This window comes from Clavispora lusitaniae, assembly GCF_014636115.1.
Source record: "Clavispora lusitaniae strain FDAARGOS_655 chromosome Unknown tig00000105_pilon, whole genome shotgun sequence".
In the NCBI taxonomy this organism is placed as follows: domain Eukaryota; kingdom Fungi; phylum Ascomycota; class Pichiomycetes; order Serinales; family Metschnikowiaceae; genus Clavispora; species Clavispora lusitaniae.
This window is the reverse complement of record NW_027093978.1, coordinates 1,197,145-1,213,217: the sequence shown is the minus strand read 5'-3', so window position 1 is coordinate 1,213,217 and position 16,073 is coordinate 1,197,145. Positions and strand designations below refer to the sequence as shown.

The window sequence follows — 16,073 nt, the reverse complement described above, 5'->3', positions numbered from 1 at the left end:
TCAGTCACATGAGCCGTCTATAATACATTTTCACCAGCCACAAGTCGCGCAAAGCAAGATATTAGTCGTTTACATTAAAAGCTAGCAATCGCTCGGTGAGCTCTTCCCCAGATCTATGATCGAAGACATGCTCGAGCTTTCGTCCGGCAGCTCACGTGGCGCCAAGTGGACAGAGTCCTCTTCGTGTGAGTAGCGCTCAATCTGCTGCGGGCTCGGGAGTGGGAACGTCCGCTCCATCAGCGACTCCACTCCGGGAAGCTTCACCTTCTTCACTCCGTTTCTCCGCTTCCGCCTCCGCCTTCGCTTCGGATTGTCCTTCAACAGAATGCGCGCTAGTCGAGATGCTGGGTCCTCTGACATCTCCTGCTCAAGGTCGTGTTTCTTCATGTTGGCCGTACTGAGCCGCAGAACAGCTTCGCCCGAAGGAATGTCTTCCAATGCGGGCCGCCTCTCAACCACACTAGTGCGGCTGCCACTGCTTGTGTCGCCGTCCGACAGCGACCGGTCCTCCTTGTCTTTGCCGACACATAGCAGCGACAGGCTCTTGTCGTCCATCGGCATGAAGATCGAGGTGGAGGTAGACTGCGACTTGGCTCGGAGCGACAAGTCTGTCGACAGCGACGAAGCTTCCGACCCGTTATAAACAGGCAACCCGTCGTTGGCGAAAACTCGCAGCTCCTCCATAGGCTCGAAAGGACGGCGGCACTCCTGTGAAGACATAGTCAGCGGACTGGGGACAACTCGCACGGAGGCTGGGCACAGCTTCGAAGAGCTGTTGGATATTGGGATAATGGGGGCTTGGCCCACGTAGGGGATACCGAGTGACCAGGGACAGCCACTCAAGATTGGGGTTTTTGTCGTCGGGCGACTCCGAGCTGGAAACGCCGTTCGCTTTGATGCCGACTCCTTCCTGTGACAGAAGCTTGCCGTTGTCCACGGCAAAGCCGTTGGTGCCGTTGGTGCCGTTGGTGTTGTAAGTGCCGTTCACTGGGACAGAACTTTCCACTCCCAGGCTTTCACGGTTCGGGTTGGGCGAGTACTTCGAAAGCACCTTCGACACAGCAACAAACAAGTCGGCCCACTTGAAAACCTTCAAGTCCTTTTCGATGTTGCGCGGTCTTGGGTTTTCCATGGCCATGATAGCGTTGAATAGTCTTTTGCTGTCTTCGTTGGTCTTGGTGATGGTGAAGGGTTTCAAAAACTGCAAGTTTCGGCGTATTCGACTCTTTTCCTCGATAGAAAACGCTTGGCCCACAAAGTACTCAAGCACAACGATGATGTCGACCGAAGTCACCACATCCACGTTTTTCTCTGCCCACCTGATGCATGACACAACCAAATCTCTGGGATTATAATCGGCGGGGCTGACAGCATCCGCACTTACACAAAACTTGGACATAGATTCGTTAGTGACCGTTAGTTTCACAAGCCTCCGGCCTTGCATCTCTTCTTCTCTGGTCCAGTTGTCGGACATTTGGTTTATTTTATCGCTCACATTCAAATCAACAGTGGTATTGATGACATCTAGGTTGTTTCGGATGAACTCCGATGACAAGGTACTAGTCCTTATCAACTTGGAGCCCGAACAATCTTGTTGACGCATCCAGATTTTTTAAAATGCTGAAAAAGTTTAGATTCTTAGAATAGTCGGTGTTTTCTCTCAAATCACAAGCGCCATATATTTTCCAAGCTCAAGTATAGAAAAAAAAAGTCTTTGGGCTAAGTAGTTATAGCTGTAGATGATTTCAGCGTTTTTGCAAGTCTGCTTCGAATGTCAGAAAAAACTTTTGTGGCAAGTGCGACGCATTTGCCCCCTTTTATTAGTTTTCGCCGCAAGCGCCCGCTTACTTGCCACAAACTAGCCCTTTCTCATTGAAAACGTCATTCTAGTCGTGCATATAATCATTTAGCCGCCGGACATTGGCGGGAAGCATATGGAAATAGCAAGATTCTACGAAAATGTCGCTAGCCCCTACGAGAGCAAAAAACACGCCACAAGCGATAATTTTGCACTAGCCTCTTTTGTCCATTTTGTCTCACTTTCTGTACACGATTAACTTTTTGCCGTTCCACAACTCGCTTACATTTTTTTAATACGTAAGAATGTCTATGACAATGTTGACCACACTGACCAATACCTCGATGCAAACAAGAACAACCACAATGAACTCCAAGCTTTCTTCGTGTGAGTGGCCCAACTGTTCTTTAAGCATCTGTAGCAAGTCAGAAATCACCTCCAATCTCTGGTTGAGAAGCTCCACCCGCTGATTGATTTCCAAGTATCCTCTAGCGGCCTGGTATATCGGCTCCAAATGCGGTTCTGCCCACATCAATTCAGGCGAATCAAGCACTGATCCGTGAAGATTGATATTTATGCGTAGAATGAATAACTCACCGATGGACTTCATGGTTTCATCTCTTGTCATCTCCACTTTACCCGTATGAGCAATCTGCTGTGGGATATCCTGTGTATCTTCGATGGTGTTGTCCACCAACTCTTCGAAAAGGGAGATTTTCACCGACTGTGCTAATGCATGTGAGATTGATAGTTTAAGCATGTAATTCGAGTCATCCCGGAGGGTGATGAAGTCGTTGTAAATTCGTGGCTGGTAAGACGTGGTGATGTAGTAATTAAATTCTTCGACTTGAATATCTTCCGAAGATAGCTTTTCACTTTCGAATCTAGCCAAGTCCTCGAGAAATGCCTGTTCCTCCTTAACTGTGAACCCCCACATGATTACCACGCCATATTCGAAAACAAAAACATCACTATTTTTGCCGAACTCGATCTCTCCTCCGTCATCTGCTAATCTTATAAGTTTTTTCCCGTCATCCTCAGAGTCACTCCGCCAGTCTTTGTATGTGAAGGGAGTGTATAAGCATTCATCGAAATGCTTGGGCAGCGTGTTATGTATTCTTTTGCGGTCTTTGAGCCACCGAAGCAAATCTTTCATCTTATAAGACCCACACGTGCAATATGCCGTGACTCGGGGAAGAAGATCACGGTGCAGCTTGCCTAGTATCTCCGCATCTTTTCGGGCCGGTTTATCTTTGATTCTAGTCACCTGAGAGTAAACCTCATTTCCCCGAAATCGTTCTCCGTTTCTCTCGCCCGCCTCGTCATCATTCCTCTCCAAATTCGGTGGGTCCTCCGGAAGAAGTTTGAGTTTCTGTGTTGTTCTGCTGATTCGTTGCAACCCAATTTTGCTCGGCTGCGATATCTTCGATCCAGTTTTGTTTGCTTGCACGGCTGCTGGTTTCTGCTGCTTCAGAAGCGCTCCCGGAAGAGGTCCCAGCTTTTGTTTGAGGAGCGGCGATTGCTCTGAACTTTGCAGCATTCTAAACCTAGTCCGATGGCTTCACACTGTGAAGTCGCTTGATAAAGAAGCCTGTGGCCTATTGCTCGGCTTCTCGAATGCAATTAATTGTGGTCACGTGATTGTCCACACCTTTCTTCCTTCTTTCACGATAGCTAATGTCTTCCGCCGTGTATTAAACGTGTCATCCTTTTACATGTTGTGGCGCATTGGTGCCACTGTGTCCACTTGACGGTATTTCTTCTGGAGTTTTCAATTTACAGTACGGATAGAGTCGTGGAGTAGGAAGGGTTTACTTTTCTTTTGCTTCTTTGGTTTTTTTTTTCTTCTCCTCCACTCTTCACAGTAGGAAAAAAAATAGCAGTATCATTTCAATCTGATCGTTGAAATCCCCTTATTTCCTAGTTGATTGCAATGGTTTCTTGATATCGCATGAAATGGACATTTGATGCACCCGTACACCACGAACTTTTGGTGATGAGATGGGCCCTCAAAAAAAATGCGTGTGAGATATTGAATCAGGTTTCATTCTCTCATTTACAGATGGCCAGGGTCCAGAAAAAAACAACGGAGTCCACTAGGCGACATGCATTCAGCTCTTTCAAGGAAAGGGTGGACTCCATAAAGATTGAGCCTAGTCGGAAACTCAACATTAGAGCACACGATTATGTGGAAACTTCCCATTTCTTGGTCACGTTAGAACATTGGAAGGAAGTCAATCTCAGTGGCAATTTCTCTGAATTTGTTCAGGAGGTGGAGCCTTGGTGCCAAACATTACCTCAAATCTTGCATCATCAATCAAACATCTATGAAGCTTTACATCAACACATTGAAAAAAATGACATACATTCTATGCAACCATTGCTCGAACTTATGTCTCAATTCATTCACGATTTGGGTCCAGATTTTATGCCCTTCTATATAAGATACCTAAACCTCATCGTTAAACTTGCCCAAGAAACAAATCCAAATGACTCCCAGAATATGAAGAATACTTCCAATGTGTTGGAATGGTGTTTCAACTCTTTGGCATTTGCATTCAAGTATTTATCCAGAACATTGGTCAAGGACCTTATCCCCACTTTGACAGAGCTAATTCCAGTCTTACTGATGACCAAGAAGACATACGTATCGCGGTTCTGCGGTGAGGCGTTATCGTTTTTGGTCAAGAAACAGAAAGTCGAGGATTTAAAAATGACAGTTCAATTCGCATTCACTTCCCAAGCTCATCTTCTTGAAGAAAATTCGTTCTATAGGAGCTCTTTGGTTGTTCTTTTCAGTGAATCCATGAAAAATACGAAAGACACTTTCCACTCTAAAGCAACGCTCATTCTTTCCGTTTTAGTGGAAAATGCGCTTGAGTTCAGCCAACAAAGCGAAGCCTTCGTTTCTATTATTTGTGATATTTTATTGGAAGTCTTGCATCATGGAAATGAGTCGGAATGTGCTAGATTTTACCTGAATATTATCGACTACCTTGCCAAAATAGTCCAGTCTTCCGAAAACGGAAAAATTCTTGTTTTTGCTCCTCAAATTCTCATTGCATTGTGCTTCGCAGACTCAGGTAGAAAGGTTTCATCGTGGCCTGACGTTTTCGGTTTAGTGAAGATTTTCATTCAGGAGGTAGAGACAAAACTGCTGGATGATGAAATTCTCCATTTATCAGTTATCACTGCATTGACCCATTTATTTGCCATAATTATAAGAAATTGTGACCTTCAAGAACTTACCAAGTATTTTGAAACACTCAAAAATGCTTTATTGGACATCGACGGTGGTAAATACTTCTTAAGTTTTATTGAGTCGTCGATGATAATGGCTCCCGAGAAAATGTCGGCATTTAATGTTAACAAACTCGTACAGTCTTATGCCAATAAAATTACTTCAGAAGATGATCTTATGAGATTGTCTTTAGCGCAAATGAAATTGACTAAAGAGCATAGTGAAATGAAGCAGAATTTATCGATGCCTTCATCCATCAAACAATCTGTCATTAAGCTGTTTAAAAATGATTTAAAGCACTTGGAAGATGAAACTTTATTAAACTTGTACTGGAAATGCCAAATCATGCAATACATGTGCGATTTCAAAGAAGTCGATGGCGAGGTTTTTCTCAAAGCTTTGCGAGCCATCACATCAGCGAAACTTGGAAACTCCAAATTTCTGCATGATATCATTGGAATGTTATTAAGGGCTATCATTCAGGCAACGAATGGCGATTCCGCTCTTGTTAATGACACTTTGGAATTCGCTATAGAAAATTTGTCTGACCTAAAAGAATCTCAGGTATTTGTTGATGCTTTGAATGATTTCTTGAGAGCATTCGGCGCAAAGGTGCAAAGCAAACTTGAATCATGCTCCACATCATTTTGTGCATCGATCTCTGAAAATTTCATATTGCCTGAAAGAAACATAAGACTTGCCAGTGCTGAATTGCTTTTTACCTTCTATTCTGTGATCGGGTCACCCGCACCTTCAGTGCTTTCGGAGATGAGAATTATTGATCAGATCCCATTGGCTGTTGCAAACTCGAATGATGTGAAGATGAGGATCAGAAATATGTATACGACATTTGGAGCAAGTAATCATTTTGAGGAATTGGACCTTTCCCTCATAATCAATTATTCGATGGGTTTGCTTTCAAATCACTTCCAACCATGTTGGCTTGCTGTTTACGAGGGGCTTCCAAAAATTGCCAACTCATCATCGTCCTCAAAAATTAGCAATTTATTATTGAGATTCTTGGAGTTTGATTACCAGGATCAATCTGACTTGTACAGTCCATATGAACCACAACAACTTGGACATGAAGAATCTTCAATCGCAAAATCTCAACCTTCAGATGAGCGTTTTTCCACTAGTTTTGTCAAGGTCCTGGAAACAGTCTTCTTGTCTAGCGCTGATGTTCTAGCTGCTTTGTTTGATTACTCGAAGATCAATCGCGAGCTCCACTTGTACAAACCACTTTTAAGAGCTAGGGTCATCAAGGCGCTTCAATCTGTCCCTTCTGTGGCCGAATCCTTGGCTTCAAAACTTATTGACATTTCTGTCAGTTTAATGGGAGATGACAACGAAGCGGATGAACTTGAAGAGCTTAAAGGATGGTCAATGAAAGATAAACTTGAATTGATTGCTGTGTTCACAAAGTTTCGGAGTTTACGGAAAGTTGAGGGCCAAGCCAAGTTGCATGCTCTTATGTTGCATTGCTTGACATCAAGACAAAGCAACGTACAGAAACAGGCACTTGACGTGATTTTTGCTTTCAATAAGCCGTCAGTCAACAAATATAAGGACAACTTGAAGAACTTACTTGATGACAAGCTTTTCCGTGATGAACTTCAATCTCTCACGGCATCTGGTTCAGACTCTAAAATTGAGCAAGAGGACACCAATGACGTTATTCCTATTGTTTTGAGAATACTCTATGGTCGAGCTAAAGGTGCATCTAGTGGCAGTAACAAGTCGTCCAGAAAGTTCGCTATTGCCACTGTTTTGCCTAACCTACCAGATAGTTACATCAAGCAATTCCTTGATATAGTGAGTGAGCGTATCGACCACTCCAAATTCTTTGATAATGAAGAAGTTCCTATTGTGAGCAAGCAGGACCTTAAGAATATGGTGGGTTATCTCAATATGTTGTCCGATGTTTACAATGCATTAGGGCTCAAATATGGAGAAGTCTTAAGATCTACCATACCTCCACTTATTTACTGTTTGGTGGTTGCACAAAACTTTATTGATGGTGAGCACGAAGACGAAATTCTCAATAAGATTGCCAGGAACATTCGTCAATTAGGCTTCAAATGTCTTAATACTCTCTTTAAGATTTTGATTGGAACTCACAGCTGGAGTCAGGAAGCTCCTGTTTTGTACAACTTGGTGGTGAGACCTAGATTGGAACATTTTGCCAATGAAAACGCTCAACAGCCGTCGTCTTTGATGCAAATTATGCTTGGATGGATTGAATCTACGAACTTAGTACCTTTCCTCTACTTTGAAGATTTTGCTCCTGTCAAAGCAATCATGTCCTTGCTTTCAAATCCTCACACCAAAGATACTGTTATTACAGCGATCTTGGACTTTTGTATGGCGGCATTGATGAAAAAAGATGTGGAAGGTGATGAATATTTCAAAGTCTTGGCACTTATTGTGGATGGATTGCTCCGCGTGTTACCACAAATCTTGGAAAAGTCTCTGGATCGAGACATCAACACTAAAGCCTCAACCATTTTGTTATTGGCTATTGAGGGAGATTTTATCAACGACAATGACACAAAGAGCCGCCTTATTACTGCATCAACTCTGGCATTGAATAAATCTCCCTTCCAAATAAGCAACAATGACAAGGTCAGCATCCTTCTTTCTCTTGCTTCTTTGTTAGACGGTTTTGATTGTTCCTTTGCTGATATTGAGCCATTGTATGAGGTATGTTCAAAAGCTTTTCGCTCTTATAAGGACCGGAATGTGAGAGAGTCTTTAGTGAAAGTATTCAAGGCGATGAGCCGCACATTTGTCGAGCTTGAGCAAACTGCCTACCTCCTTGAAGAATTGAATTCTTATTCTCCTAGACGTATGGCAGAACCAGACTTTGATAGACGGATTAGTGCATTCAAGATCATTAATGGGGATCTCAGCCAGAAAATGACTAGGTTGCAATGGTTGCCTATCTTATACTCGTCGTTGTTTTTCATCAATGACACTGAAGAAATTTCCTTGAGATCCAATGGTGCATACGTGTTGAAAAGATTCGTCGATGCAATGGCATCAAAGCCTTCTTTAAGTGACGCAGAAGAACTAATCGGTGTTTTCCAGTCAGTGGTTATGCCGTATATACGCTTGGGATTGAGAAAAGAAGATGATAATGTTAAAGAAGAATATGTGGGTGTTCTTGCTCATATTGTTCGCAATTCCGATTATGTTCCACTGTTTGCGAAAATGAAGGTCCTACTTTCAGATGAAGATGATGAAAGGGACTTTTTCAAAGGTATTACTCATATTCAGATTGGTGCTCGTCAACGTTCTTTGAAACTCTTAATCGAGTTGAGAAATGAAATTGGTGCAGATTGCCTTTACCATTATATCTTACCGATTACTGAGACTTACATCGTCTGTAAAGATGAAAGATACCGTAACATTTTGGACGATACTCATGAGGCTTGGTCATATTTAGTGCGTTGTTTGAATTGGAATGACTTCAAACAATTGTTCAAGAAGCATCTCACAGCCGTTACAAAATCAGAGCCTCAGTACTTAAGAGACAATGTGAATATTCTTGTTCGCATCTCTCAGGCTCTTTTGAGCTCTAGCCTGAATGCCAAGAACAATGAGACTACGGATGTTATGGAAGATTGGCCAGAACAATCGAAAATTGATAGCTTTGTGACAAAGGACTGTTTGCCTGCAATTATGAAAATCTTAAAAGTGAGAGATGACGAAACCGTTGTCGCACGCACACCGCTAGTCGAAGTCGCTGTGGATTTGCTCTTATGCGCTTCTACGGAAATCACGGAAGTTGAGTTGCCTGGTACCTTAACTAGCACTTGTCAAGTATTGAGATCGAGAACTCAGCATTTGAGAGATGCTGTTCGTAAAACTCTAAGCAGGGTTGCGAAGACGTTGGGAGCAAGATATTTCAGATTTATTGTGAAGGAGTTGAAGAGTGCTTTGTCTCGTGGTGCTCAAATTCATGTTTTAAGTTATACTCTTCATTCCTTGTTGGTGGCTGTTATTGATAGCTACGAGTCTGGTGACTTAGATGAGTCTTGTCAGATGATTGTTGCTATTATCATGGAAGACACTTTTGGTGCTGCCGGACAAGAGAAAGATGCAGAAGATTATGTCAGTAAAATGAGAGAAGTCAAGTCGAAAAAGAGTTACGACTCCGCCGAAATTCTTTCTTCCAATATTACGTTGCCAAACTTCCGCTTAATTGTTGAGCCTATCAAACTGTTGTTATCGGTGAATCTTCCAACAAAAACTCTGAGAAAATTAGACGAATTACTCAGAAGATATGCACTCGGACTTAACCATAATGTTCAGTCATCCACCCGTGAAATGTTGTTGCTTTGCTATGAACTTCACAAGCAATCTGAGGAACCTCCTCGAGCACGGAAGGAAGTTGCCCAACCTACTGAAGCAGAAGATCACTTCTTGGTCAAGTTGGATGCGAAGCCGCAAAGGATTAGCAGAGATAACTCGCAATTGCTGTTTACCTTGCAGCGTATGTCCTTCGAATTATTGAGGACTGCATTAGGTCGTCATAGCGATTTGTTGAATGTTGCAAATGTCGATGGATTCATCCCGTTGATGGAAAAAAGCATTGCATCTGAAAGTGAAACTGTTTTATTACCTCTTTACAGAGTGCTTGATTTGATCATCAAGTTGCCTTTTGCTGAAACACGAGATGCCTTTTTTGAACGGACTGCAATGGAGGCATTTACTATTATTCAAAATTCACCTACAACCACTACAGATCTTTGTCAGATTTGCTTACGGTACTTAGCTTCTGTTGTTAGACACAAGCAATCGGTACGTTTGAACAACTCAGCATTCTCATATCTTTTGACCCGTATCCTGCCTGACCTCGAAGAGCCTGATAAACAGGGTTTGGCGTTTAATTTCTTGAAAGCTGTTGTGTCTCAGCATGTGATGCTTCCTGAAGTCTACGATGTCATGGACAAGGTTTCGTCCATTATGGTCGTAAATCATGCCAAGGAAATTCGTGATATGTCCAGAAGTATCTATTTCCTGTTTTTGATGGAGTACGAGCAAGGAACGAAGAAGTTGGATAAGGCGTTCAAGTTCTTGGTTACTAACTTGTCGTACCCTACACAAGAAGGTCGCCAATCTGTTATGGAATTGATGCACTCCTTGACGTTAAGATCATCGGAAACTCTTTTCTCGCAGTTGGCATCCAGTTTCTTTGTCGGTTTAGCTAATGTTATTGTCTCCGATGACTCTCCAAAATGCCGTGAAATGGCTACGGCATTGGTGAAGCAAATCTTTGTGAAATTGGGCAGCGACAAATGTCACGATTTGGAAAAGTTCTGTGACTCCTGGATCACCCAAGAGGCCAACGTGCTCCTTCAACGCTGCGGTTTGTTGGTTTACAAAATTTACTTGACAGTTTTTGGATATGGACAAAACCCAGATCTTGATCTGCATGCACTTAATGCTATTTCAGCAATAATCAAGAAGTCCAAGAGTACCTCTAATGATGATGATATTGAATGGGAAGATGTGTACAGCTCGCTTAACGTTTTTTCGAGCGTTTGCAGCACTTTGAAAGAGAATGTCTTCGGTGCATCTTTCGAGGATATTTGGAAAGATGTGTTAGACACTTTGCTTTATCCTCACACGTGGGTCAGACTTATCAGTGCAAAATTGGTAGGTTTGCTCTTGAATCACCTTGATAGCGTCAAGTTCGACATATCTGATTACGAAATCCAGACTATCGCTTACAGGACCTTACGGCAATTTGGTGCTCCAGTTGTTTCTGAAGCACTTGGAACCCAAATTGTTAAGAATTTGATCCAGATCATAAAGAAATGGGAAGCGGAAGAGACGCCGTTCTATTACAAAGAGGATGATGCAGAAGAGGCAGAAGACGATGACTTTGAAGCTGATGGTGAAATTGGCGCCAAAATCAGTGGAAGCAACAAATTCAATAAGGCCACTGATTTTGTAGTTTATCGCGTGTGCTCCATCATGCGACAAGATACCAAAAACCATAATGAGGCTACAAAGATTTGTTCTATTCAATTGGCAGCGATGATTTGTCAAATTGTCAATGACGAAAGACTTACAGAAATCTCTAAACAAATTCTTCTTGGCTTGTACCATTTGATTGATCCCCTTGTCGATTATGATTATCCAGAAGACGTGGTGGCAGCTGCCAAAGAGTGTTTGAAAATTCTCGAGGACAGACTTGGTGTGACAAAGTACACTGAAACGTTTTCTGCTGTTAAAAGAATAATTGATGAGAGAAGAGAGAAAAGACGTTCTAAACGGGCGCAGTTGACATTCAGTGCACCAGATATTGCAGCTAGAAGAAAAATGAGAAAGCATGAGAGGTTTAGAGAAAAGAGAAAGCACGAGAAAGACGAAAATGGTTTTTACAAGCCAAAAAGAAAAAGAACCTTGCGTTAAATAGAAAGTCTAGACCTTCCAAAATACAAATCTATGTGATATAGCCTATTGCTGTATAGACGCGATGGCTTGGTCCTCGTCCTCTTTCAAACTCCCAGCATCGTCAACAGCAGGTGATGAATCGAGCTTTTGTCTCTTAACATGCTCGCTCTCAAGCGGTTCCCTCATGACTGAGGTATTCTCGTCCTCTTCTGATGCATCAGGCTCTCTGTTGTTCTGTTGTGAAATAGTAGTACTGTTCTCACCATCTTTATTTTGATTGAATATAGTCATTTCTGTTTGATACCGTAAACGATCTTCCTCATACAACTTTTGATATGGACTTTTCTGTTCATCGCTCATACTCTTCCACCTTTCAGTCAAAGTTTTTGAAACATCCAAAGCTGGCTTTTCGGACTTACCAGCCTCTAGTTCCGCTTTTACTCTTTCTTTCTCTTTCTCAAAAAAAATCCAATAAGCATTCAACGGTTTCTTAGGCAAGTTGGGGTCTCTGGCCATCTTCTTGACAGATGAGCTTGATGTGAGTGTTGCTTTCAGCTTTTTGTTCTTCCCATTTCCATTTTTCACTGCTTTCAAGTTCATTAATTCGTCTGTAAGAATTGGCGAAGTGGGGCGTGACATATCCTCGAAACTTTCAGGAGTCTGTGGAAGCGACATAAGCCGCTGTTCTAACTTTTCCAATAGCACAGAATTTTCAAGTCTTAGTCTTCTAATGGCCACTCGAGTCCTCGATAACGCTATGGTCGCTATTTCGTTGCTTTCTTCAATTTCAGAAATGCGTTTCTTCAACTCGTTGCATTTTTGTTTGAATTTTTGTTCTTCTAGCGTTAGTAAACCCACATGTTAAATAATGGAGCATTCACATACCTTCACTCTCTGGACCAGATTCCTTAATGTGCACCATCTTTATCGGTTTTGAAGTCAATGCTGTCTGTTTCTGTTCTAAAGGTGTGCATCTTAACTAATCTGCACTCCCTTCATATCTGACAAAACAATATATATTATCCTAAAAGCCAATTCGAAACACAAAAGAAAAATGTACAAAAGCATGTCACTACAATATGGCACGGTTAAGTTTCAAATGACATTGTCCGTGACAAAACCTCATAGTCACTTTGGGTTTCTTCCCCGTCGGCAATGCTTATGACATCATAATCCTCATGGTCCGAGCTATTGGTAGCTTCGGTCATTGGGATAGACTCTTTTACTTGCAATGGCATAGAGGGGATGATTAATGAATGCTGAGATCCCTTGAACAGCTGGGATTCATGAGAAACATTAGGCTGATCCTCTTGCTCCTTGATTGCAACTGTAGCGAGATTAGATTCTGTCAATTTCTCTATGATGTCAGTATCTTCAGTCAAACTATGAGGCTCTTCCTCGTGTTCTTCAACCATATGTTTGTCTGCATGATGGCTGACTTCGTGACCGCTTTCCGTAACCACTTTGGATCTTAAGACCCCACTCAATTGCTTTAAGCTAAGATCGCACGAACTCGAAAGCATCTCGCTCTCAATGAGAATCTTGAATGGATATTTGAAATGAGTATTGTTTACAGGAACATTAAACTTTGCAATTCTTCCAGGTAAAATGGCGTGTTTCCTTTTCACTGTAACCAGAGCGACGACTCTGTCCAAGCAGTTGACAACGGATATGGTGAGTCCGCGAGCATCAAATGGGATATTGCTCTTATTGGCCAACATAATTTGAGATAATAACTTTCCTTTCGGAACTACGGTGACTTCAAGTGTCAACGCTTCAGTTGAAATAATCGGTTCTGCTGGTTCATTTCCGATTAATGGAATGCCGCTGTGAGAAAGATAGATTGGTTTCATGCATTTTGCTTCAAAAACGGGGCCCTCGATCCAAAAGCGTGTGAAATTATGACGACTCAAAAGCGCTGAATCCACGTCACTCAAATCAAAACAAGCAACTTCATCGGGCAAAAGATCGGACTCCATCTCTAACTGGATAATAGTTTCATCTTCAATGGAATGCTTAACAGTAATTGGACCCTTCAATAAAGGAACTGAGGATCTGTTCTCCATGAAAAGGTGAATAGCGTCACCTTTCTTTGCGAATCTCCAAACAATATTTTGACCACATACATCCTCCTCGGAATCATATTCAATACCTTCTACCTCATTTTCATAATACTTTTCTTCAACTGAGCCTGCGCCAACTTCTCGTTCACTATCTCCATTATTCCTTGGGTAGTGATACTTTTCTTGAATTAAGCTTTTGATAACATCAAACTTGTTACACTCCACATCGGGAATTAAGGACAAAAGCTCTTTATACTCTGTCGAGAGATCGGTAGCTTCTTGAGCTTCTGCAACAGAAGAGGAAGCCGTAGATGAACTCTCTACGATTTTTGTGCCCCTAGAGTAATCAGCAGGTCTCTGGATATCAGTAAAGTGCAAATACAGAAGACGTGCACTAAAGGAATCTGATGGCTTTGGAATTGAAATCATTTCATGCGTTGGAAGATGACCAAAAATTGAGACTCTGGACATGTAGCATTTCTCGCACAAGTCAAAATTTTGACAAACTGTGCATTTATATCTAGTTCCTTTTAGCTCTTCTGAATCATCACTTGGATGGCAGAAGTCACAGAGAATTCGCGGGTGTACGACTGCCTCTTCGGTACGTGTGAACGATTCGACAGATTTGTTCTCAACGTGAAAGTCGGGATCGGATTTCAAAGTCATTGATTTGAATAAGTCCCATAATTCAGACTTTTGCAAGCCTGATGAGATCTTCTTAATTTGCTCCAATGCTTCAGACAATGGGCTTTCGGAAAGCGGTGGTGTTGAACAAACCTCAGGTAAGTATACTGCAAGCTTCACATGGTTTTTCACTCTCAAGCTTCTCATCAACTCCTTGAAATCCTCTGACGTATGGAGGGGTACAAACCTCTTATGTCTTTTCGACTTCCTTTCAAGCCTACAATCTTCCACGTATTTCTCATCCACGGTAACATTCTCCTCGAATACGTCCTTCAAAATGAAGGTCATAAGTTTAGCTTTGGATGCTAAGGAGTTTAGTAACGTTGAGCTTATCGAAACGAACTTATCCCTGGTTTGGTCATTTTTGACTAGGGAAACTTTCAAAGATATGTTGTCACCCATATTGAGCAACTGAAATGGATCGTATTAGTAGACTAGAAGGATGATTTTTGCCGTTCGCAAAACCCCTTGCGGGCTTGCATATATTCCCTATCTTTTTGTGGGGTCAGATTGCGGCGGATCGACATACAGTCTCTACATATGATTCTCATTGAATTAATGTGGAAGAAATTTGAGCAGCATTAGTACTTCAGCATTTTTAATTAAAGAGAGGGGGTCCTTGCTTTATCATAACTGCGATGTAGAGTTTCTCTCAAAAGGGCGAATTTTTGAGGTCGATAGTGCGAATCCTTGTTATGCACGCGATTTTGAAAGAAGTTGATGTCCGTTAAGATCACACACTTTTCTTATGAGGGTAGCAGTTTCTACGCTTTCAGCTCAAACAAATCAACAGACATACTTTAAATCAATGCTTCAAAGAAGAATCAAATGCAAAATCTCAACCAGGGAAAATAAGCACGAATAGTAGGCAAATTCATTTGATAAGTATGATCCCTTAGCGCTCTCTAAACACAGAAGGATTCTCTCAGATCCACAAGAAGTCAATTTTACCTTTTTTAAAGATGTCCATTCGTTCTTCGAATTGTTTGAATTACAATCGGATGTTTTAAGTTGAATCATTCTCGCGGACGAACTTGAAATACTTTATTTGATTGGTTTGAATTAAAATGGTAGAGACTGTGTCCGGTTTACTTTGAATAGTCGTAAAGTAGTCATTACAAGCAAAAAGGTGAACTACCCTCGAACATATAGTTGACTGTGGTTCATTTTAATAATCCAATACCACGATTAGGGATGCTTTGCTTTATTCATTCATTCTTGTAAATGAACTACACGCTGGGTACTCTACCCCTTTATTCAAATTACTGACATAAATAAAACGAACTAAATTAATCCAATACAACATCCAAGTCAATGTGGTAGCCAAAATTGTTCCCAGTAGAACGAAAGGCTTGGCACCACATCCTTCTCATTATTTATTTGTACAATATAGCTGATTCTACATAGTTTGCTTTCTTTTTCTCTCTCCTTTGACTGATTGTTAACAAGTACTCTCATCTGTATCATAGGTCGACTAATGTGAATAAGTTTAATGGAAACTCTATGTGATTAGGCCCACAATTGTTTAGTGAGAAAAGAGAATTTTTTTATCATCTTTGGTTTAAGTAGCTGAATCTCATTGATCTTACTCGGACATTCTAAGATTCATTATTGATTGCACTTCAATGTTCAGGAAGTTGTAGGTTTTTCGACCATTACCCTGAATTTTCAATCTATTTAACTTTATGACGTCGCCATGAAAACAAGGTACTTGGATCTATAGGATTCAATAGTTTAATGTTCTCAGGCTGTAGTATGCTATGATCATGGAGAACCTTCGTTGGTTATGAGAAATTTCATCAAGCCCATAACAGTGCTGTTTTCAGGTGATACATGTTGAGACTCCTAATGTAGAGCTTTCAATCAGTTACCAATCGTT

At 41.5% G+C, this 16,073-nt stretch overlaps 5 protein-coding genes across 5 annotated transcripts; 1 reads left to right on the top strand and 4 right to left on the bottom strand. All coding sequences in view use genetic code 12, as the record gives it.

Moving 5' to 3' along the window:
* Positions 1-81: 81 nt before the first annotated feature.
* FOB63_003565 (uncharacterized protein) lies at positions 82-1,603 on the bottom strand (the record flags this gene model as incomplete). The annotated part of the gene is made up of 2 exons (XM_066102334.1): positions 82-762; positions 827-1,603. 2 exons carry the CDS (start codon positions 1,601-1,603, stop codon positions 82-84), a joined length of 1,458 nt encoding a protein of 485 aa, XP_065958353.1.
* A 487-nt stretch (positions 1,604-2,090) lies between these two features.
* On the bottom strand, positions 2,091-3,338 carry FOB63_003564 (uncharacterized protein; the record flags this gene model as incomplete). The annotated part of the gene is made up of 1 exon (XM_002615304.2): positions 2,091-3,338. The coding sequence occupies one exon, from the start codon at positions 3,336-3,338 to the stop codon at positions 2,091-2,093; it is 1,248 nt and encodes a 415-aa protein (XP_002615350.2).
* Positions 3,339-3,749: 411 nt separating this feature from the next.
* On the top strand, positions 3,750-11,465 carry UTP20 (Utp20p; the record flags this gene model as incomplete). The annotated part of the gene is made up of 1 exon (XM_002615307.2): positions 3,750-11,465. The coding sequence occupies one exon, from the start codon at positions 3,750-3,752 to the stop codon at positions 11,463-11,465; it is 7,716 nt and encodes a 2,571-aa protein (XP_002615353.2).
* Positions 11,466-11,510: 45 nt separating this feature from the next.
* FOB63_003562 (uncharacterized protein) lies at positions 11,511-12,369 on the bottom strand (the record flags this gene model as incomplete). Its single annotated transcript, XM_002615309.2, has 2 exons — positions 11,511-12,286; positions 12,339-12,369. 2 exons carry the CDS (start codon positions 12,367-12,369, stop codon positions 11,511-11,513), a joined length of 807 nt encoding a protein of 268 aa, XP_002615355.2.
* A 166-nt stretch (positions 12,370-12,535) lies between these two features.
* Positions 12,536-14,596, bottom strand: FOB63_003561 (uncharacterized protein; the record flags this gene model as incomplete). The annotated part of the gene is made up of 1 exon (XM_002615310.2): positions 12,536-14,596. The coding sequence occupies one exon, from the start codon at positions 14,594-14,596 to the stop codon at positions 12,536-12,538; it is 2,061 nt and encodes a 686-aa protein (XP_002615356.2).
* Positions 14,597-16,073: the final 1,477 nt, after the last annotated feature.